At 45.1% G+C, this 22795-nt stretch overlaps 1 protein-coding gene across 3 annotated transcripts in view; it reads right to left on the bottom strand.

Moving 5' to 3' along the window:
* Positions 1-3322: 3322 nt before the first annotated feature.
* The window catches only part of ITGAM (integrin subunit alpha M), a 37742-nt gene continuing 18269 nt past the window's right edge, over positions 3323-22795 (bottom strand). For 2 of the 3 annotated variants that reach the window (XM_082431184.1, XM_082431186.1), the window contains 18 exons: positions 17185-17325; positions 16887-17096; positions 13351-13481; positions 12649-12812; positions 10367-10521; positions 10139-10270; positions 9894-9967; positions 9520-9661; positions 9302-9424; positions 8050-8129; positions 7096-7179; positions 6672-6747; positions 5934-6041; positions 5651-5734; positions 5379-5492; positions 5192-5293; positions 4857-4967; positions 3323-4538 (listed from right to left, as the gene is read on the bottom strand). In XM_082431184.1, the coding sequence (XP_082287310.1) occupies positions 4377-4538; positions 4857-4967; positions 5192-5293; positions 5379-5492; positions 5651-5734; positions 5934-6041; positions 6672-6747; positions 7096-7179; positions 8050-8129; positions 9302-9424; positions 9520-9661; positions 9894-9967; positions 10139-10270; positions 10367-10521; positions 12649-12812; positions 13351-13481; positions 16887-17096; positions 17185-17325 (2193 nt within the window). In that variant the 3' untranslated portion in view covers positions 3323-4376. The remainder of the gene's footprint in view (positions 4539-4856; positions 4968-5191; positions 5294-5378; positions 5493-5650; positions 5735-5933; positions 6042-6671; positions 6748-7095; positions 7180-8049; positions 8130-9301; positions 9425-9519; positions 9662-9893; positions 9968-10138; positions 10271-10366; positions 10522-12648; positions 12813-13350; positions 13482-16886; positions 17097-17184; positions 17326-22795) is intronic. The other variant, XM_082431185.1, reaches the window with a different exon arrangement.

Raw genomic sequence — 22795 nt, 5'->3', positions numbered from 1 at the left:
TATCTCCTCACACCAGTCAGAATGGCCATCATCAAAAAATCTACAAACAATAAATGCTGGAGAGGGTGTGGAGAAAAGGGAACCCTCTTGCACTGTTGGTGGGAATGTAAATTGATACAGCCACTATGGAGAACAATATGGAGGGTCCTTAAAAAACTAAAAATAGAACTACCATATGACCCAGCAATCCCACTACTGGGCATATACCCTGAGAAAACCATAATTCAAAAAAAGTCGTGTACCACAATATTCATTGCAGCTCTATTTACAACAGCCAGGACATGGAAGCAACCTAAGTGTCCGTCGACAGATGAATGGATAAAGAAGATGTGGCACATATATACAATGGAATATTACTCAGCCATAAAAAGAAACGAAATTGAGTTATTTGCAGTGAGGTGGATGGATCTAGAGTCTGTCATACAGACTGAAGTAAGTCAGAAAGAGAAAAACAAATACCATATGCTAACACATATATATAGAATCTAAAAAAAAAAAAAAAAGATCATGAAGAACCTAGGGGCAGGATGGGAATAAAGATGCAGACCTACTAGAGAATGGACTTGAGGACACAGGGAGGGGGAAGGGTAAGCTGGGACAAAGTGAGAGAGTGGCATTTACATATATACACTACCAAATGTAAAACTGATAGCTAGTGGGAAGAAGCCACATAGCACAGGGAGATCAGCTTCGTGCTTTGTGACCATGTAGAGGGGTGGGAGGGAGGGAGACACAAGAGGGAAGAGATATGGGGATATATGTATATGTATAGCTGATTCACTTTGTTATAAAGCAGAAACTAACACACCATTGTAAAGCAATTATACTCCAATAAAGATGTTAAAAAAAATAAAATAAAATAAAATTGAAAAAAGAAAAAATGGTGCACCACAACATTCACACTCCAGCTGGTGAAAAGATGGCAAGGAGAAAAGGAGCATACTCCTTCTCTCAAAGGACCTGACTCCAAAGTTGTCCACTCACTCTACTCACATCCCCTTCACCAGAATCTAGCTACATGGCCACACCTAGCCACAAAGGAAAATGAGAAATGTTCTTTCATTGTTTGGCTGTATTAGTTATCCATTGCATCATAACCAGCCACTCCAAAACACAGTGGATTGAAACATCCACAATTTATGATTTCTCACAGTTCTGGGAAGTGACAATCTGGGCAGTTCTTTTGTTGGACTTGCCTGTGGCTGCAGTTGTTGGATGGTTGGACTGGGCTGGAAGGTCCAATATGGCCTCATGCATGCGGTTGTGCTGGCTGTCGGCTGGGGGCCTCAGTTGTCTCATTCTCCAATAGGCTAGCTGGGTCTCAGCACAGTGGTCTCAGGAGTCTGAGAGGTTGAGCACAGAAGCTGCAGTGCTTCTGACGGTCTAGGCCCAGGAACTTGCACAATAGCCCTTCTACCACATTCTATTGGTCAAAGCAAAGCACAAGAGCAACCCAGATTCCAGAGGGTAGAGAGGAAGACCCCACCACTTGATGGGAGCAGCAGCAATGTCACATTGCAAGGGAGTGGGATGCAGGGAGACACAATTCATCGAGGGTCATAACTATTAATATAACAATATAACAATCTTCCATGGTGTCCCAGATAAGAACCTATTACTAAGTAAGAAAAGAAGGGTGGAGACTGCAGAGATTTGTTTATTCTGAACCCCAAAAAGTAAAAACAAGGACAGACTTTCCTGGGTTTATCTGCTTCTCACCAGAGATCTATGACCCTGTTTATTAGTAACTTTGTGATCATGCTAGGGTAATTTGTCACTAGAAATAATTTACTTTTTAACCTATCATAAAGCTCCTATCTGACTGAATTCAACACAAGTTTCCAGTGCAAAGAGGCCGATGTGGACTCTGAGCCTTGACTGCCCATCCAAGGACAGGTGCCTGCAGGTACAGAGGCCCTCTCCTTTCTGGGTCACTTAAGGACATCTGGAGATCTTGAGGTCTTTTGTCTTTCAACTTAAGGAAGAAGAAAATGGATTTTTAATGGATTTTGAAGTCAGAAGAAGAAATCATGTAGAACAATTTCAAGTGACATGTGTTGCAACACCCCCAAAGATACAAAGGGCCATTGTCTTATCAGTCATCCTTTGATGACATCTAATTGCACTTTGAATAAAACTCAAACTCCTCACTCTAGCTTACAGAGCACATATGCCCAAGCTCCTGCCCACTCTGCTAGCCCCACATGTGCTGCCCTCTGACTGGAAGACTCTTGCCCCTACTTGAGTCAGGGGTCGCCTCCCCTAGGACACTTCCCTCACCTGCCCTCCTTCCTATCACATCTGGAGCAGATGTCCATCTAAGCCATGATTTTCCTGTATCTCGATGAACTGCATGCAATTGCCATTTTTGTCAACAAATGTGTCAGCGATTTCATATGGTTCACCTGATATTATAACAGCTAAACAACAGCCACTCTCTCCCCACTACCTCCCTCGTGCCTGCTACAGGCCATTCCTCTGAGGCCGTCGGGACAGTAAAAGAGAAAAGCTTTGGAACCAGACAGAAACAGGTTTGAATCCCAGCTCCATCTCCTCTTTATCTGTATGACCTCAGGCAATTGAGATGATCTCTCTAAGTCTCAGCTTCCTCATAAGTGAAATTCAGACATCAGTAAATAGCAAGAGATGGCCACTTAGCAGGACTGATGTGAGCATTAGGATGGGTGCTAAGGGCAGAGTCGTGGGTACTGCACTGGCAAAGGTTGGGAGATGGGCAGTGGGAGAACTCCCCAGAGGAGGGAGGGCTACCTAGAAACAGCTATCAAAACTTCATCTGTACTCACTCTTCATAGCAAGTGCTGTTGGTACCCTGCCCGGATCCCTGCGGGCCTTGCCAGGGGCTATGCTCACCTGGCAGACTTCCAACTGGCAGCATCTGTAGCCCTTTCTCTGGCCACCAGAGCCGCTCTGCCTACATTCAGGGCTGGCCAGAAGTGCCAGGGAATTAGCACTTCCTTCCCCACAAAGAGCAACCCTCAGCCAATAACTATGTGGAATTGGTGTATCCATACGCCAGCTCCTTCTCTGCTCGGGTGGGAAGTGTCAAGGTGTGTGTTCTACTTTGCGTCCCAGACCTCCCCGGTGGGGTTACACTCCAGGAGCTCATAATGGTCCCTCTGTTGATAATATACCCTTTACTGGCTGCCTTTCCCTCCCCAGCTCACGTCCCTCCCCCACTGATATTTCCTGGAGTCTCTCCTAAATAAGCTTCTTTCACTCAAATTCTTCTCTTGGGGTTGCTTCTGGCAGAATTCAGACTTCCGGGAATGTATCCTATAAATTATCTTACACATATGCAAAAACGACATATATTCAATTTATTAATTCACCATTGTTTGTCATTGTGAGAAGCTAGAAATAATATATCGGAGGGAGACAAGGACGTTAGGATCCACCCACACAGTGGAACAGGGTGCACTATATAAAAGAATGAAAAAGTACTTTATGTCTTGATATAAAACAATGTCTGAGCCATATTAATGAAGAAAGCAAGATGCAGAACAGTATAAACAATGCATGCTGCCATTTGTGCAAAAAAGCTTGTGTGTGTGTGTGTGTGTGTTTGCATATGCCTAGAATCTTTGTGAAGGAGACCCCCAAACGCATAACCTGGACTACCCTTTACAAGAGACCTAAATGGCTGGCAGACCAGGATGGAAGGGAAACTTCATCACACACCCTTGCGTGTCTTTTGATTTTGATATTACGGACCTGTTCATCCATTCAAAAAATAAAAGTAGCATTAAAATAATAAAGTGAATACATAAAGGGAGGTGCACCATTGCACACTGGACACATCAGCTCTAGTGTGGAATGGATTGGACAGGTTCCTGCTGCCTTGTCCAGGTAGGCTCAGGCCCAGCTGCACGGGCTCCTGCTGGCCTGCGGGCTCACACACAAAAGGAGGTCTCGCTTCCTATAGCTGGGGGAGGATTTCTTGCACTTCCCTTTGTGTTCACCCACAAAAGCTGCCATCACTTCTGTCCCCGAGGAAGAACCAATGGCACCTCCACCCACACACAAGGAAGCCCAAGCAACTCCCTTCTGCCTGAGATTTGTGCGGAAGGCACTTGTCCTCATGCGAGAGAGATCTGAGCCACACACACAATTCACACTCGTGCACGCACGCGCACACACACACACAGACACACAGGAATGGAAACCCAAGCAGGTTGCTCCTGAGTGAGACATCACCGCCCTGGTCTCCCAACAGATGTGTCCATCCAGCAGCCTGGGGACCCGCTCACTCTTCGGTCCGACCACATCCTGTTTGCTGCAGGGGAGGCCACTCAGCAAGGAGTGGGGAAGGAGCTGCTGTTACTGGGGGGAGGCAGTTTCAGGACCAGCTTCAGTTATCATGTCCTTGTACTGTCGTTTGAAGAAGCCAAGCTGTGGAGGCAGAGGCAGGGGAGTAAGGGCACCAAGGCCAGGAGGGCGAGTGAAGGCCATGCGGGCCAGGCTGGGAGACGGCGGGACCAAGAGATGCAAAGAATAACGTGGCGGAGTGCAGAATAGATCTGGGGAAAGTGGGACAGGGAGGGGGATGGCATCACTATTGAGAAAGAAAAGAGGGAAAGAAATCTAAAATATAATAATAAGTACTCTTTATATAGTGTTTACTCTGTACCAGAGACCATTCTAAGTGCTCTAGAGATACGAACCCAAAGACCTCCACAGAATGGGTATTTATAGTCTCATTTTACAGCTGAAGAAACTGAGGCTCTGTGAGCTGCCCGAGGCACAGCTGGGAGCTGAACCCAGGAAGGCGCTGCTGAGTGAGAAGCCGTGGGGGTGGGGGGAGGGGAGGGGCAGGAAGAGGGCCCCGGGGGAGTTACCTTGTACAGGCCGGCAGTGACCAGGGCCAGGAGCACCAGCCCCCCAACCGAGCTGCCCACGATCAGCGGGACAGGGTTATGTACTTCGTAAGGCTCCACCTTGGTCTCTGTCTGGAGCAGGGAGAGGGGGAGGGGGGGCATCAGGGGAGAAAGACTCTGGATTTCTGGGGGTTCCCCAGTCAGACCTTGTGTGCTCCCCGAACCCCATGACTAAATCCCCTGTGCCCCCTAACCCTAGCCCTCACTCCTCCTCCCCAGCCCCCTCTCTCTCTCTCTCCCACAAGCCCAGCCTCCTCTCCTGCCTCCAGCGGTCCCTCTGTGCCCGAGACAGATACCTGGGCCCTCACAAAGGCGCCCTGTCCTGGGAGCAGGGCGAACTCCGAATCATCAAACAAGATCTCCGCAGTGCTCACAACCTGAAGGTGGTTATGCAAAGTCTGTGGGAGAGAGAGGATGGGAGCTGGACCCATTGGCCCTGGAGGATCTCGTCTGTGCCCAGCCGAGCCTCAGGTACCCACCTACCTTGATATACCAGTCAAATGTGAGGTTGCCCTTGAGGGTGACCTTGAATTCTTCTTGGACCCCAAAGGACGGGATGTCACACTGGATTCTCTGGCAGACAGCAATGGAGCAGCTCTGGGGAAGGGAGGAGGGGAGAGAGGTGAGCAGGACAGCTGGATGCAGGCCACATCGCATGCACTCAGCCAGCAGATGAGAGCCGGTACTGGGCCCAGGTGAGGGGGCAGTGCGGAGTCTGCGTGCAGCCCCGAGGCTGAGGCTGGGCTTAGTCTCACCAGCAGTGGGGTCTTCTTAAGCTCCCCCAGGAAGTCAGAGCGACGAGGGTCACTCTTGTTGGTGTGGCATCTACTGGAGAGGTTCTGAGGAAAGAGGGACACTGTGAGGACGGATTGAAGCGAGGGCTCCTGGGTCCACCCTCCGGGAGGTGAGAAAACCGAGGTCCAAGAGAGGATCAGAAATGGCTCCAAAACCCAACAGAGGAAACAGAAGTGATTTTAGGAAAGACCAGGGCTGTGGAGAGAGGAGCTGGGCCCAATCCTCAGGCCCAGCTGTGCTTACCTGGGAGAAGGTGACGTGGAGCTGGTCCCACACGGTCACCTGGTTCAGCTGGATGGGGACCAAGAAGACCACACTGATGGGGAGCTTCCTCCCTCCCAGGTTGTTGAACTGCGTGGGGGGGGAGGGGCAGATATCAGGGTTCTGGCCTTTCTGCCCCCACCAGCAACTAGAATCAGGCTCCCCACTCCCAACAGCCCAGTACTGAATCAGGCCTCACAGACCCAAGCATCCTGCCTCTTGATGCTTTCTGAGAGACAGGAGAGCACAGGGGTTAAACACCCATTCCAGAACCAGACAGGCTGGTCGGAAGCAGTGGCTCTTCCACTCACTAGGGGTGAGACTGTGGGCATGTTCTGTTAGCCTCTCTGAGCCCCAGTTTCTTCGTCTATAAACTGGGGGAGACAACAGTACCTCTGTTACAGGGTCATTACGAAGATAAAATGAGTTAATACGTGTGTGTATACACATACGGATGCACGTGGTGGTGTGTGTGGATTCACAGCAAGCTTAGAACAGAGCCTGGCCCAAAGCAGGTACCTCATGCATGTTTCCGATCATATTTTTTTTTGGCCACGTGGCATGCGGGATCCTAGTTCCCCGACCAAGGATCAAACCCGTGCCCACTGCATTGGAAGGCAAAGTCTTAACCACTGGACCACCAGGGAAGTCCCTCCTACCATTCTTTCTGTGTTCCCATCATCTCGATTTCCCTCCCCAGGCTCCTTCTCAGCTCCCCACCTGATACTGATGCTCTATAATGTGGCTGGTCTTCTCTGAGGCCGTGAAGTTGAGATATTTGGTCGAGACCTCAAGGCTGATGGGAGAAGGAAGAAGGGGCAGGAGGTGACAGAACATCAGGGGAGTCCTGGGAGGGGGTCTTGGGCTAAGTGTGTAAAGGGGTGAACAGGCACGCGGGTAATGCAGCCCTGAGAGGGTGCGAGCGGGATGGTGTGCAGGGGCAGTGTGGGTGGGACCTGCAGCATGTGCCAGTTTGGGCCCCTCACACACACACGTACGCATGCACGTACAGACACACACGTGTGCACACATATCCTCAGACTCACTCACAGGCACACGTGCACAGACTCATGCACACAGATACTCAATGCGCCATGTCCAGCCCAGTGGTGAAGGCAGAACTAAAAGCCCCAGCAGCCAGTACCTGGTGACCACCATGTAGACAGCGTATTTCACAGGCAGCTGCAGCTGGAATTCGGTTTTGTTGTTCCCAGGTATGTTGTTCTCACTGAAGGGAAACGGAGAGCTCTGGGCAGCTCTTGAGAACTGAGAATCAGCCTTTCCTTCTCCTTCTTCCTCTCCCTCACCCTCCATCACCAACCAACCACCAAGTCCTGTCCTCTCAGCATCCTAAACGCTGTCCTCTAAATCCAACAGAGGAAACAGAGATTGTAGGAAAGACCAGGGCTGCCCCTGTGTAGCCCAGGCCCATCCCTACTCACCAGGATGGATGCCTGCAGAAGGATGTCTTCTTCTCACTGGTCCCCTGAATTCAAAATGACTCCCACCCCAATCTCCCCCGCTCCTGGAGAGTGATCTTTCTAGCATGCAAAGGTGATCACGTCACTCCCAAGTTAAACTGCAAGTTCCCTAAGAGCACTTATCATGTCATTTCATGACACAGCCTATATCTAACCAACTCCTTCAATCCTGCCTCCTGTGCTCAAACTCAGCCTGACCTTTGCAGTCTCCGGGCTTTGCTTGGTCCACACTTCCTTCTCTCTGTCTTCATGCCCAGCCTCAATTCATGCCTTTGCTTGGCTAACTCACAGCCTGAATGTATAGTCTTCTCTGAACACCAATCTCCCAAGAAGACTGGACATCATTCATTTCATACTGTATCATAATCATCGGCTTTCCTGTCTGTCTTTGCCCCTAAATTATAACCTCTGTGAGGGCAAGAATCACAGCTGTCTTGTCCATCACTGTTCCACCAGCACAGGGGGCCATGCCTGGAACGTGGTGGGTGCTCAGTTGGTGTTTGTTGAGTAAACAAATGAACTGAAGGGAGAACCAGTGGGGAGAGGGCAATGGTCCACCCTGAACAGGGGTGCCAGGGGCTGGGGCCTCAAAATGGAGGAGGCCAGGCATAGCGCACCTGGTCACATTGGCCTTGAGAAGCAGTTTGTTTCCAAAGAAAGCATCAGGGTTCACGTCAAATGTGATATTGAAGGTGATCTGGAGTTGGAGAAAGAAGAGACAGTGACAAGAGTAAGAGAGAAGGAACAACCCAAATGTCCATCAGCTGAAGAATGGGTAAATAAAATGGGGCACATCCGTACAACAGAATACTATTCAGCAGTAAAAAGAATCTGAGTATTAATACATCCTGCAACACGGATGATCCTTGAAAGCATGATGCTCAGTCAAAGAAGCAATCCTATTATATGATTCCATTTATATGAAATATCCAGAATAGGTGAATCTCAAGACAGCAAATAGAGTAGTGGTTGCCTAGGGCTGGGAGAGATGGGACGACACGGGCTGATGGCTAAGGGGAGCAGGGTCTTTTCTTGGGGTAATAAAATACACTAACATTGATCATGGTGATGGATGCACAACACTGTGAACATTGCAAAAGCCACTGGATTGTATACTTGAAGTGGGTGAATTGTGTGGTAGATGAATTTTATCTCAATAAAGCTGTTTTTCAAAAAAAAGAAACATCTACTTTAAAAAAAAAGAAGAGAATTCCCTGGCGGTCCATTGGTTAGGACTCCATGCATTTTCACTGCCGAGGGCACAGGTTCAATATCTGGCCAGGAAACTAAGATCCCACAAGCCATGCAGTGCAGCAAAGAAGAAGAAGGAGGAGAAGGAGAAGGACGAGAAGAAGTAGAAATAGCAGAAGAAGAAGGAGGAGGAGAAGAAGGAGAAGAAGGAGGAGGAGAAGGGGAAGGAGAAGAGGAAGGAGAAGGAGAAGGAGAAGGAGAAGGAGAAGGAGAAGGAGAAGGAGAAGGAGAAGGAGAAGGAGAAGGAGAAGGAGAAGGAGAAGGAGAAGGAGAAGGAGAAGAAGAAGGAGAAGGAGAAGAAGAAGAAGAAGAAGAAGAAGAAGAAGAAGAAGAAGAAGAAGAAGAAGAAGAAGAAGAAGAAGAAGAAGAAGAAGAAGAAGAAGAAGAAGAAGAAGAAGAAGAAGAAGAAGAAGAAGAAGAAGAAGAAGAAGAAGAAGAAGAAGAAGAAGAAGAAGAAGAAGAAGAAGAAGAAGAAGAAGAAGAAGAAGAAGAAGAAGAAGAAGAAGAAGAAGAAGAAAGAAGAGGAGGAGGAAAGAAGAAGAAGAAGAAAAAGAAGAACTAGGGAAGAATTCAGAGGAAGACAAAGGAGAAAAAGGGAGGAGGAGCCAACAGCCTGACCTCTGAGTTCTCTGGGAAGATGGGGTGGTTTATGCTGCAGCTGGTGCTCTTCAAGGTCCCAGACCCTTCAGTGGAGACGTCAGACTCACAGATCAGGCGCCAGAACCGCTGTGAGCGCTGGTTCTGGAAGGCAAGGGAGGCAGAGGTGATGATGTCAAACACCAGCCATGGGGGCAGGGAACGCAAAGTCAGATGGAGCCTGAGAAGGGTTTGGCTACCTGGGCGCCTGACACCCTCCGATAGGACAAGCCAGATGGGTAGAAGAAGGTGACCTGTGTTCTGTAGGAGTCCTCGCCCTGGTTTCTCACAGTCAGCGTCACGTTTAAGTCCCGGGAACCACCCACCACCAGGGTGTCCAGGCTGTGGTGGGAACAAGCCATGCCATGAGATGCTGAGTGCTTTCCTGCAGCGAGTCTGCTCCGGCGGGAAGGAGGCGCAGACACTCGGAGAGAGAAGACAGTGCACGAGGCAGCCACACAAACACACCTCTGAGGCAGCTGCTCTGCGCCAGGCTCCCCTGGGGGCCAGGAGAGGAACAGAGCAGCAGGTCATGGTGCAGGTCTGGGGGTAAAAATGAGGACAGGAAACTCACCTCATAAAACTGAAGGTGATGCTGAGGTCATCCTGGCAAATGCTGTCATTGCCACAATTCTTCTCAAAGGGAAACTGCCAAAACAGAGTATGAGAAAAATGAAAGGAAATCATGAAAAGAGGTGAAATGAAACAGTAAAATGAAATCTTGAAATAAAATTATGTGAAATGAAATAAAATGAGCTTCAACAACCTTGGCCTCTGGTCCCTTCCACACCCCTGCTGGACTCCAACTCCCAGACTCACCAAGGCTGTGAAGAGTGTCGGAGCATCTACAGCCAGCACTGGCCGGAGGTTCCCAAAAGAGGACAAGGGCTTTCCCACCAGAGAGAAGTTGAGGCGCAGGGCAATGGGGGTCAGTGAGTCCTCTACACAATCCTGAGAGACAGTGGGGTTTTGGTGGTCTGCCCTCCTCAACATCCCAAGCCCGCCCCATGCTTGGAGGACCCAGGAGTATGGTCACCCTCTGCTCACCAGTAACCGGAGCTTCAGGGTCTCACATTTCTGACTCAGCCCCAACGTCACTATATGTCTGAGAGTGTTGTTCTTTGTCTCTTCGAAGATGGCCTGGGAATGTGGGCGACCTGGGTCCAGAGCCAGGTCATATGTGATGGTGCTCTGGGTATCTCCTGAAGGGACAGGGTAGAATGGTGGTGAGGAGCCTGGGTTTGGAGTCAGACTGGCAGCAGGTGGAGGCCCAGCTCCTCTGCTCTCCAGCTATCTGAATTTGGACATGTTAGCTGACCTCTCTGAGGGCCTCAATTCCTTATTTTTAAATTGAAGATAATAATTGGACCTTCCCAATAGTGAAAACGAAATAGTGCCTACAGAGCATTTAGCATAGTGTCTGCCACACAGTAACTGCTCAATAAATACTAGCTATTCTGTCACATACTGGAAAATTAAGTATATTTTTTCTGGCTGCTTTTAACTTTTTCTCTGTCTTTGGCCTTCAGCAGTTTGTGCCTTGGGATGGTACAATGTCTAATGTTATCTTTCTTTGATTTGGTAGAGAATCTTCTTTTTTTTTTTTTTTTGGCCTCATGGCATATGGGATTTTAGTTCCCCAACCAGGGATCAAACCCACGCCCCCTGCATTGGAAGCAGGGAGTCTTAACCACCAGACGGCCAGGGAAGTTCCTAATTTGGTAGAGAATCTTGATGGTTTTCATCAATTTTAGAAAATTCTCTACCACCATTTCTTTTTTTTTAATTTTTATTTTATATTGGAGTATAGTTGATTAACAGTGTTGCGTTAGTTTCAGGTGCACAGCAAAGTGATTCAATTATACATATACATGTATCTATTCTTTTTCACATTCTTTTACCATTTAGGTTTAACTCTTGCTTCTTTCTTATTCCGTCTCTCTCTCTCCCTTCTTTTTGGAATTCCAATTACATGTTTATTAGATCTTTCACCATGTCCCATATGTCTCCTATGGTTTATTTTTCATCCTTTTTTCTCTCTGTGTGTTCAGCTGGATACTTGCAATTTACTTACCTTCCAGTTCACTAATTCTCTGTTCTACTTTTTTAAAATATAAGTATAGTTGATTTACAATATTGTGTTAGTTTCAGGTGTACAGCAAAGTGATTCAGTTATACATATATTTTTTCAGATTCTTTTCCATTATAGGTTATACAAGATATTGAATATAATTCCCTGTGCTATACAGTAAATCCTTGCTGTTTATCTATTTTATATATAGTAGTATATATCTGTTTGTTCTGCTTCTAATCTACTATTAAATCTATCTATTGAATTCTCAATTTCATTCAGTGTATTTTTCAGGGCTAGTGTTTCCATTTAACTCTATTTCATGAATTCCAGGTTTTTTATGAAGTTCTCCATCATTTCCTATTTTTTCTCGAAGATATTAATTTTAGTTATCTTTTAAATTCCTATCTGATAATTCTAATTGCTGAATCACCTATGGGTCTATTTCTATTGTCTATTGTTTCTCTTGGTTTGCTGGTTTCAATGGACATTGTCCCAGTAGAAGGACCAAGGTGTTTTTTAAGATCCCTCTCAAATCTCTGTTTCCCCAGCATGGGGAAGCTGCTAGATTTCTGTTCAACTCTTGAGCTCTCCAGTTGCTGTCTTCCACTGAGTTTCTAAGAGTATTGATCTGGACATGCATGGCTTAAAAGTCAGCCAATGACTTACAGGAAATTTCTATGTAGATTTTGGGACACCTTCTCTGTAATTCTCTAGTCTCCAAGACTTTGCTCTCAATTTCTAGCCATGCTGGCTGCCCCAAATTCTGACTGTTATCTCCTCAGTCTGGTAAGATTACTGCTAGAAACCAATTTTATCCCCTCCCCCTGTTTCTCTCTAGAACCATCATTACTCTTCCTCACCCTAAGCACAGTGCCACTCTTTGAGAATAGAGACAAGGAAGGAAGTCAAGTTAGTTGTGATAAAATGCATATCTGAATGCTTTGTGAGTTTGTGTTTAGCTTCATCAGCTCAACCTCCCCTTTAAACGAGTTATCTCTCAGTTTAAAAAAAAGACCTGGTTAGTTCACAGGGGCCCTTCATTCTCTGGAGAACTGAGAGTGTAAAGGAGTGCCACATGCTTACTTCTTTAGGGTTGTTTGCTGGGCCTCCCCACCCACCCCCCCAGCAGGGGAACCACTTGCTCACTCCACCCAAGCTTGAAGAAGGCTATCGGAGCCTGTGAGAACTTTACTCTGGGCCACCCATCCATGTCCCCAGTCGTTTAACCTCTTGAGACTTACTCACCCAGCCTCACCTTCTCCCAGCCTGTCCCGTGTTTTCTTGCGGACACGGAGGCAGACTCTGACCTCCCCAGCGATCTGGCCTTTCACCACCCGCTCACGACACTCATACACATCCCTTGCCACTTCCCTGGGTGTGAACTCCATGGTCGCCTCAACTTTCAGCACCGGCTGGGACCTGTGGGGGGACACCAGAGGGCCCTCAGGGGCCTTCGTACAGCAAAGCCACTCCTTAAAAAGAAGATACCTGGGAGACTTCCCTGGTGGTGCAGTGGTTGAGAATCTGGCTGCCGAGGCAGGGGACACGGGTTCGAGCCCCGGTCTGGGAAGATCCCACATGCCGGGGAGCAACTAAACCCGTGCACCACAACTACTGAGCCTGTGCTCTAGAGCTCGTGAGCCACAACTACTGAGCTCACGTGCTACAACTACTGAAGTCTGCGTGCCTAGAGCCCACAAGCCACAACTACTGAGCCCGCGTGCTGCAACTACTGAAACCCACACGCCTAGAGCCCGTGCTCCGCAACAAGAGAAGCCACCATGACGAGAAGCCCGTGCACCGCAATGAAGAGTAACCCCCGCTTGCCGCAACTAGAGAAAGCCCGAGCAACAACGAAGGCCTAATGCAGCCTAAATAAATAAATATTTTTTTAAATTATTAAAAATAAAAAGAAGTACATATGTTAAGAAAAAGAAGATACCTGGTGTGCTCTCACCTGAGCAGCAGCACGTGCCCCTGAGCCCCTACAGCCAGGTCCACCAGTCCATCCACTGTGAGGTCCTGGCCCCCGCTCAGTGACTGCCCAAAATACTGGAGCCTCGGAGAGAATTGGGAGCCTGTGATCCGCTGAGGGTAGAAAAGAGGAGGAGAGAAAGGGGTGGGAAAGAATAGGGAAGAGTGTAACTCAGTCTCCTGGGATGACCCAAGGAGAGATTGTCTGGGCTCCACTCAAGTCATACCTCCCACACCTTCTCAAGGAATTAGGGTAACTATTAAGCTTTAGACCACAACCTTGAGATGATACCCAAGTGTCCATCAATTACAGGGTTTTCCAGGGAAAACAAAAAGTTTCACAGGAAAGAACTGTTATAGTATACTATTTGACTCAGTTGAATCTCTTTTACATGGTCAGGAAAATGCAAACACTGAACATAGATCTAAGCAAAATTATCATATAAATTTAAGGAATGGGGGGGGTGGGATGGGAGGCGTGTGAATATGTGGCAAGAGGGGCCTGAAAGAGAGCTCAGTCCTCACCTCCCATAGTGGGAAGTCAATGAGAAAACAAAAATCAAGAAGCAGAATAATAATTGTGTCCTCGGGAAGTATGGAGAATCATTGAAAGAGCTGAAAGTGGTTTCCTCAGGAGAGGGAAAAGGAAGAGGAAATCACAGTGTGGGTGTGGAAATTGTTGCTTTTCATAATAAGCTGTTAAGAACAATTTTGACTCTAATCTATGTGCAAAAGTAACACTGAAAGGATAACAGCCAAATATATTAAGAAATTTTAAAAGTGATTTTGTCACGAACTTAATGCCGCTGAAGTGTACACATAAAAGTGGTTAAGATGGTGAGTTTTAGGTCATGGATATTTTACTGCCATTTTTTTTAAGTGAGTTTATCAACTAGAAAGAAGAATGAGGAAGTGTGGGATGTTGGAAATGTGCTATATCTTAATCTGGGTGGTGCTTACTTGAGTTCACAGATAGGAAAGTTCATCACTTGAGATTTGTGTGTTTACTGCACGTACATTACACTGCAAATTTTTTTGAGAAAAAGTTAGCGTATTCCGTTGGAAGGATGCTTTGTTTTGAAATTATATAATATGGTAGTTGGGAGAGCCACAGCAGTTTTGCTCGTCTGCATACTGATCACCCTAGCCCCAGTCATAGGAAAAGAGCAAGTAAAAAATGCAAACAGTAGAGCAATAGTATTGCACGACCCTTTTTGCATTTGTTTTTTAATTCCAAAGTCTGTGGGGTGGGAGTGGGTGTATGGGGGTTGTGGGTGGGTGAGAGCAGGTATGTAGGTGTGGGTGAGGGTGGGTGAGTGTGTGGACCCTCCCCTTACCTTGTTTTCCTTTCCAGGTGCAGATAAGGGGAGGGTGTTAAGACTTTCACTGTTGGTTTTTTTCTTCTTTTTTTCTTATTATTTTACAAACCCTTGTGTGGAGGGCTGACTTTCAATAGATCGCAGCGAGGGAGCTGCTCTGCTACGTACGAAACCCCGACCCAGAAGCAGGTTGTCTACGAATGGTTTAGCACCAGGTTCCCCACGAACGTGCGGTGCGTGACGGGCGAGGGGGCGGCCGCCTTTCCGGCAGCACCCCGTGTCCCAGGACGAAGGGCTCTCCGCACCGGACCCCGGTCTCGACGCGCGGCGGGGATGGCGGGGGGGACCGGCTATCCGAGGCCAACCGAGGCTTCCGCGGCGCTGCCGCATTGTTCCGCCTGGGCGGGATGCTGACTTAGAGGCGTTCAGTCATAATCCCACAGATGGTAGCTTCGCCCCATTGGCTCCTCAGCCAAGCACATACACCAAATGTCTGAACCTGCGGTACTGTTTACTTTAGATTTTTAAATTTGTACAAGCATGTAAAGCTTTTGTAATAAAAGTGAAGTAAAACCAGAGCCTTCAAATCCCATTTACACAGAGAAACAACAGGTGCCAATGAAAAGAGGCATATTATAATATTCACACAATTGTGGAAAGAGGCTCCGTGACACAGAGGGAAGAACGTAAGGCAGTAGTGCTTAGCCCGGGCTGCAACTCCAGAGCGTGTGAAAAATACTAGGGCCTATGTAGTGTACTATTCCATGCACTAGAATGGGCAAAACTCATCTGTGGTGGAAAATAATTGGAACGGTAGCTTCCTCTGGGAGGGAATGGGGTCAGAAATTGACTGGATGGGGGCGGGAGGGAACTTTCTAGAGTGACGATTATGTTCAGCATCTTGATAGGATTGTGGATTATATTTTTCAAAATTCTTTGACTGGCTAAAGATTTGTGCTTTTCCTGTCTGTACATTTGATCTTAAAAATAACAGTAAGCATATTTGAATATTTTGAATTCTAGTTGATGATATACACACTGAGGTATTTAGGGGTAAAGTTGGACTGGTGTTGCAAATTACTTTGAATTGCACTAAAAAAAGTAACGATGAACTTGATGGACAGGTAGAAAAAGGATGGAGATGTGATAAAGTAAATCTAGTAAAATATTCATCGTAGATTTTAGCTCATAAATATACAGATGTCCACTGGACAAGTCTTTCAACTTTGCAGTTAACTTTGAAATTTTTCTAAATACAATGTTGAAAAAACTCTACTGATGCCTGGGGCCCTGACCCCAGACCAATTAAATCAGAACCCCTACTGGCAGGGCCCAGGCACCTGTTTTTTAAGACCTTCAGGTGATTTGGATGTGTGGGTAGGGTTGAACCTCTAGGATGAGGGATTTGGCAGGAGTGATGAGGAGACAGAGAAAGGACAGAAGAAAAATGTGAGGCTGGAAAAAAAAACAGAGACCAGAAGCCAGCAGACTGGATGGCCTCGGCAGGCTGTGATGGGAGACTGCCAGACCGTGGGGGTCCCTCCAGACAGTGGGCTTCATCCAGCAGGAAACAGGGAGCCAGTTTAGAGAGGAAACCAGTTGTGGTGACCCGCATTTCAAGTGACCAACCATCAGGATCAGCTACATAATTTGCAGGACCCAGTGGGGAGAAAAAAATGTAGGACTCCTTGTTCAAAAGTTGTTAAGAGTTTCAAGATGGTCAGAGCAGAGCCTTAATCTAAGCACAGCGCCGTTCTGAGAGAGGAGCCCCGTGTAACTGCACAAGTCACAAGCCCATGAAGCATGCAGTCCTGGAAGGGTGACCAACCATAGGCCTTCCTGAGCTGTGAGACTTTCAGTGCTAAAACCGAGACAGATCTGGGCAAACCGGGTCTGCTGGTCATCCTACCAAGACTGAGATTCGGAGGAAAGGAATGTCTACATCCTAACACTTCCACCTCAGCGTTCATCACCTCTGAGCCTTCATCTTCTCGTCTGTAAAGTGGGAGTGATGATGGCCCTGTGCACCTCCTCTAGTTGTGGTAAGAATGAATCTTTTCTGTGAAGTATGTGTTATTTTTGAAGCTTCCGAAAAGGACTACTGGGAGAACTGATCTGGCAGCTGTCGGAATATTGAATTAGAAAGGGACAGATTGGCAAAGAGGCTACAGTTATAACAAAAATAGTGACCGGGACTCACCTGGCTGTGGGCGGGGCTGATGCCCAGTCCCGAGGTTCCGTGAAACAGGTAGACAGCACCCCGGTTCTCCTGCTCTCCCGGGGCCCCGATGGCCACGTCCGTCAGCCTGTCCCCATTCACATCCCCCAGCACCGTCAGAGCTGCCCCAAAGCGGGCCCAGAGGTGGCCTTGCTCCCCTCGCAGGACAGCACCACACTGCCACTTAGCCCTCTGCAGAACAAAAACAGTGTCAGGGCTCAACCCAGGCGACCCCTCCACACCCAGACCCCACCCAGCCCGGGTCTCATCAGCCACTCACCCCCCGGGGAAAGGGGCACACGGACACCTGCCCCCCCCGGCTCTGCTCATAGTAATGGGGGGCCCCGATGAGGACCAGGTCGGAGCTGCCATCTCTGTTCACATCCACGGAGCTGAGGGAGGCCCCGAAGTAGGAGCCGATCTGAAAGAGATAAGGCCAAGATCACATACCTCTTTCCACCTAAAGCAGAGCACGGGGATTTTTCTCCCTGTGAAGAAAAATCATGCCTGCTGAGGAAAGCCCTTTGGAGCGGATGTGGTCCTCTCTCTGTTTCATGATCAATCCTTGTTTGAATGTACTGCCAGTTAGAGGAGTATATGGTAGAGTTGACAGGTAGTGAGGATCTACCCCAAATGGTGTTCCAGGGAGATGATTAAGGTAGCGAAGAAGTTGGATTTGAAAATACAGACAGAAAAGCCTGGAAGACCAGACAGGATATCCTTTCAATATATTGCAAGTCTTTAGGGAGGTAAGTCAAATTTGGCAGTCTGGCTAACAAGGAATCAACTGGCTTAGATGAAAAACAACTATTGCCACAGGAATTTTTTTGCATGATATTGAGAAATAATGTCTACCTTTTAAAAGAATCTTAAAAGTATGTTCAAAAAAACACCAAAATATGTTCAATGTAAATAGGTAGAATTCATCCATAGGAATCATCCATTTAGTCATTCTTTCATTCAACAAACAAGGGTTTTCTATTTGCTAAGCGTGAGGCTGGGTAGTGGAGACAGTGCCTTCCAAGGCTCTAGGTGCAGCAGGGTGGAATGGAGGGGAGTAGTAACAGATAAAAGGGAGATGTATATGGAAATTTCAAGCTTCTGGGGCAAGTCCTAGGGAGGAAAGTGCAGAGGACGTCAAGACATGACTCACTACAGTCTGATTTCTGCCCCACACACCACTGAAGGAGGCCTCCCAATGGTCCAGTAAAGGCATTTAAGCTTCATCCTAAAGTCAACAGGATTTTTTTGTTTTTAGGTCAAGTTTGTTAGGGTATAATTTCCATACAAAAAAATTCAGACTTTTTAGTTTAGTTTTATGAGTTTTGACAAATACATAAATTCATGTAACTGCCACGATGGTCAAGATTCAGAACACTTTCATCACCCCCAAAATATTCCCTTATGCTGTAATCAACCTCTTCCCTCAGTCACCAGCCCCTGACAACCACTGATCTGTTTTTGTCCCTATAGTTTTGCCTTTTCCAGAATGTTATATAAATGGAACCATACAGTATGTAGCCTTTTGGGTCTGGCTTCTTTCAACTAGAGTAAGCATTTAGGATTCATCCAAGTTTTTGCGTGTATCAGTAATCCGTTCCCTTTTATATCTGACTAGTATTCCATTGTATGGATGTACCACAGTTTGTTTATCCATTCCCCAGTTGAGGGATATTCAGGTTGTTTCTAACTTTTGGCAGTTACAAATAGAGCTACTACAAACATTCATATACAGGTTTTCCAGTGAACGTCTATTTTTATTTCTCCTGGGTAAATATCTGAGTGTTATGGCAACTGCATATTGAACTTTGTAAGATACTGAAAACTGTTTTCCAAAGCAGCCATGCCATTTTCCATTCCAACAGCAATGTCTGAGAGTTTTAGTTGCTACACATCCTTGCCAGGACTTGATACTGCCAATTTACTTCCTTTTTTATGTTAACCATACTAATCGGTGTGCAGTTGTATCTCATTGTGGTTTTAATTTGCATTTCCGTAATGATTTAATGACATGGGACATGTTTTCATGTGCTTATTTGCCATTTACATATCTTCTTTGGTGAAGTGTCTGTTCAAATACTCTGCTTATTTTTGAATTGGATTGTTTGACTTCTTATTCTTGAGTTTTGAAATCCTTTATATATTCTGGATTAAGTCCTTTGTCAGATATGTAATTTTTTAAAAAAGAAGTAAAATTTGCGAATATTTTCTCCCAGTCTGTAGCTTATCTGTTCATTCTCTTAATGAAGAGAGCAAAACTTTCCATTTTGTTGAAATCTTAGTTATCAGTTTTTTCTTTATGGACCATGCTTTTAGTGTTATATCTAAGAATTATTTGCCTAACACAAGGTCACAAAAATTTTATCCTATGTTTTCTCCCACAAGTATAGTTTTAGATTTTACATTTAGCTCTATGATCGATTTAAATTAATCTTAACATGGTTGAATTGACAAGATATGGGTAAGGATTTTGTTTTGTTTTGTTACCATGGATGTTCAATTGTTCCAGCACCATTGAACTCTCCATTGAATTGTCTTTGTGCCTTTATTGAAAATCAATGTGTCAGGCTTATACTTCAGGCCTATTCTGTTCCACTGATCTTCATGTCTATCCTTTTGTCAATGCCACGCTGTCCTGCTTACTGTAACTTTATAGAAAGCCTAAAAATCACATAGTGTGTGAATCTTCCACTAAATACCTAATGGTATTTACCTAAGATCCTTTTCAAAATTGTTTTGGATATTTTACTTTCTTTGATTTTCCATATAAATCTTAGAATTAGCTTGTCAATTCTACAAAATAAAATAGGATTTTGATTGGCATTGTGTTGAGACTATAGATTGACTTGAGGAAAAGTGACATCTTAACAATATTGAGTTTTCCAGTCCATGAACACAGTATATTTCTCCATTTATTTAGGGCTTTGATTTCTCTCATTAGTGTTTTGTAGTTTTCAGTATAAAGATGTTGTACACATTTTGTTAGATTTATACCTAAGTATTTCATGGTCTTTGGTGCTATTGTATTAATAAATGGTCCTTTTTCTTTAAATTTAAATTTCCAAATGTTCATTGTTAGTATAGAAATACAACTGATTTTTACATATTGATCTTGTATCCTGAGAACTCACTGAAATAACTTATATAGCTTTTTTGTAGATTCTTTGGGATTTTCCATGCAAACAATCATGTCATCCCCAAATAGAGACCCCTTTATTTTTTCCTTTCCACTCCGCATGCTCTTTTTTCTTTTCTCTTCTTGTCTTATTGCACCAGCTACCTCTTCCAGTATGATGTTGTATAGGAGTGGTAAGAGTGGATATTCCTGCCTTGTTTCCAATTTTAGGAGAAAAACATTCTCTTTTACTTTTAAATATGATGCTAGCTGTAGATTTTTTTGTAAATGTTCTTTCTCAGGTTGAGGAAGTTCCCTTTAATTCTTAGTTTGCTGAGAAGAAAACATCATGAAAGAATGTATTTTGTCAAATTCTTTCTCTGTATCTGTTAAGATTATTACGTTTTTCTTCTCTAGTCTGTTGTTATGGTGAATTACATTGAGTTATTTTTCAGAATGGCTCTTTTAAATTGAAATAAAATTTACATTCCACAAAATTCATCATTTTAAAGTATAAAATTTAGTGGGTTCTAGTATATTCACAACGTTATGTAACCATCACCACTAATTCCAAAACATTTCCATCACCCCAGAAAGAAGCCCTGTAACTGTTAGAAGTCACTCCCAATCCACCCCCCAACCATACCCTGGCAACCACTAATCTACTTTCTTTTTTTTTTTTTTTAATTAATTAATTAATTTATTTATGGCTGTGTTGGGTCTTCGTTGCTGTGCGCGGGTTCTCATTGCGGTGGCTTCTGTTGTTGCGGAGCACGGGCTCTAGGCGCGCGGGCTTCAGTAGCTGTGGCTCGAAGCCTCTAGGGCACAGGCTCAGTAGTTGTGGCACACGGGCTTAGTTGCTCCACGGCATGTGGGATCCTCCCAGACCAGGGCTCGAACCCGTGTCTCCTGCATTGGCAGGCAGATGCCTAACCACTGCGCCACCAGGGAAGCCCTAATCTACTTTCTGACTGTGGGTTTGTCTACTCTAGACGTTTCAGATGAATTAAATCATATAATATGTGTCCTTTTGTGACTGGCTATTTTCATGTAGCATAAATTTTTCAAGGTTTATCCATGTTGTAGTGTGTATCAACACTTCACTCTTTTTATGGCTAAATAGTATTCCACTGTATGGATATACCCCATTTTGTTTATCTATTCATAAGTTAATGAACATTTAGGTTCTTTCTACCTTTTGACTATTATGAATAATGCTGCTATGAACATTCACGTATAAGTTTTTGTTTGAACAACTATTTTCATTCTGGAAAAGGGTATATACCTAGGAGTGAAATTTCTGAGTCATATGATAAATCTATATTTAACTTTTTGAGGAACTGTCAAATTGTGTTCCATAAGGGCTGTATTATTTTACATTTCCACCAGCAATGTATGAGGGTTCTAATTTCTCCACATCCTCACCCACATGTGTTATTTTTCATTTTTTTCGTTAAATAGCCATTCTAATGGTATCTCTGTTGTGGTTTTGACTTGTATTTCCCAAATGATGAATAAAGTTGAACATCTTTTCATGTGCTTATTGGTCATTTTTATGTCTTATCTGGAGAAATATCTATTCAAATCCTTTGCCCATTTTTACATGAGGTTGGCCTTTTATTGTTGAATTGTAAAAGTTCGTTATATATTCTAAATACTAGACCTTTATCAGATATATGATTTGTAAATAGTTTCTCCCATTCTTTTCATTTTCTTGATAGTGTCCTTTGCTGCTCAAAAGTTTTTAATTTAATGAAGTCCAACTAATCTATTTTATCTTTGATTGCTTGTGCTTGTAGTGTCATATCTAAACAATCGTTGCCAAATCTAAAGTTACAAAAATTCACCTATGAATCCCTCTAAGAGACTTATAGCTTTAGTTCTTACATTTAGGTCTTTGATCTATTTTGCATTAATTTTTGCATATTGTGAGGTAAGGGTCCAAATTTATTCTTTTGCCTGTGGACATCCAGTTGACCCAGCACCTTTTTTGAAAATCAATTGACCATAGATGTATGGGTTTATTTGTGGACTCTCAGTTCTATTCCACTGGTCTATCCTTATGCTGGTACCACCCTGTCTTGATCACTGTAACTTTGTAGTAAGTTTCAAAATTGGGAAGTGTGAATCCTCCAACTTAGTTCTTCTTAGTTCTTCTTTTTCAAGATTATTTTGGCTCTTCTGGGTCTCTTGCATTGTCATATGAACTTTAGAATCAGCTTGTCCATTTCTGCAACATTGTTGAACAAGCCCTGCATCACTCCTGGGATAAACCGCAATTGGTCACGATGTGCTATCCTTTTTATAGATTGCTGGATTCTGTTTGCTGATACTTTTTTGAGGATTTTAAAAAACAGCTTTTGCAGGGGTGATATTCAAAATATTGAACTCCTGGGACTTCTCAGGCACCAACCATGGGCTTAGCTGGAGTGGGTCCTAGAGGTGCCCTGAGGTTCCCTGTCTGACTTCATAGTTGCTGGATCATGGGGAAGTTCAAAGAGTATTGGGGGGAGGGGCCAGAGTGTATGGCAGGTGCAGGGGGGAAGGATGTCTCAAGGAAACAGCTATTTATTGACAGATATTGAATTATTTCAATATTTTAATAACTAATATGGCTATACTGGTTATGGACTGGTCAAATGCCAGCTTTGTGTACAGGTAGACTTGTAGAGAGCTCTGTACAGGTCAAGTGTTGTTATTTACCATTATTAGAAAAGTGAGGGCACAACATTCTCAAATGCAAAGTTGGTCCCATGACTCTCCAGCTTAAAGCCCT

Source organism: Balaenoptera physalus (assembly GCF_965194825.1).
Source record: "Balaenoptera physalus genome assembly, chromosome: 16".
NCBI lineage: Eukaryota > Metazoa > Chordata > Mammalia > Artiodactyla > Balaenopteridae > Balaenoptera > Balaenoptera physalus.
The sequence above is the reverse complement of the archived record's forward strand: the minus strand, read 5'-3'. Positions and strand labels throughout refer to the sequence as shown.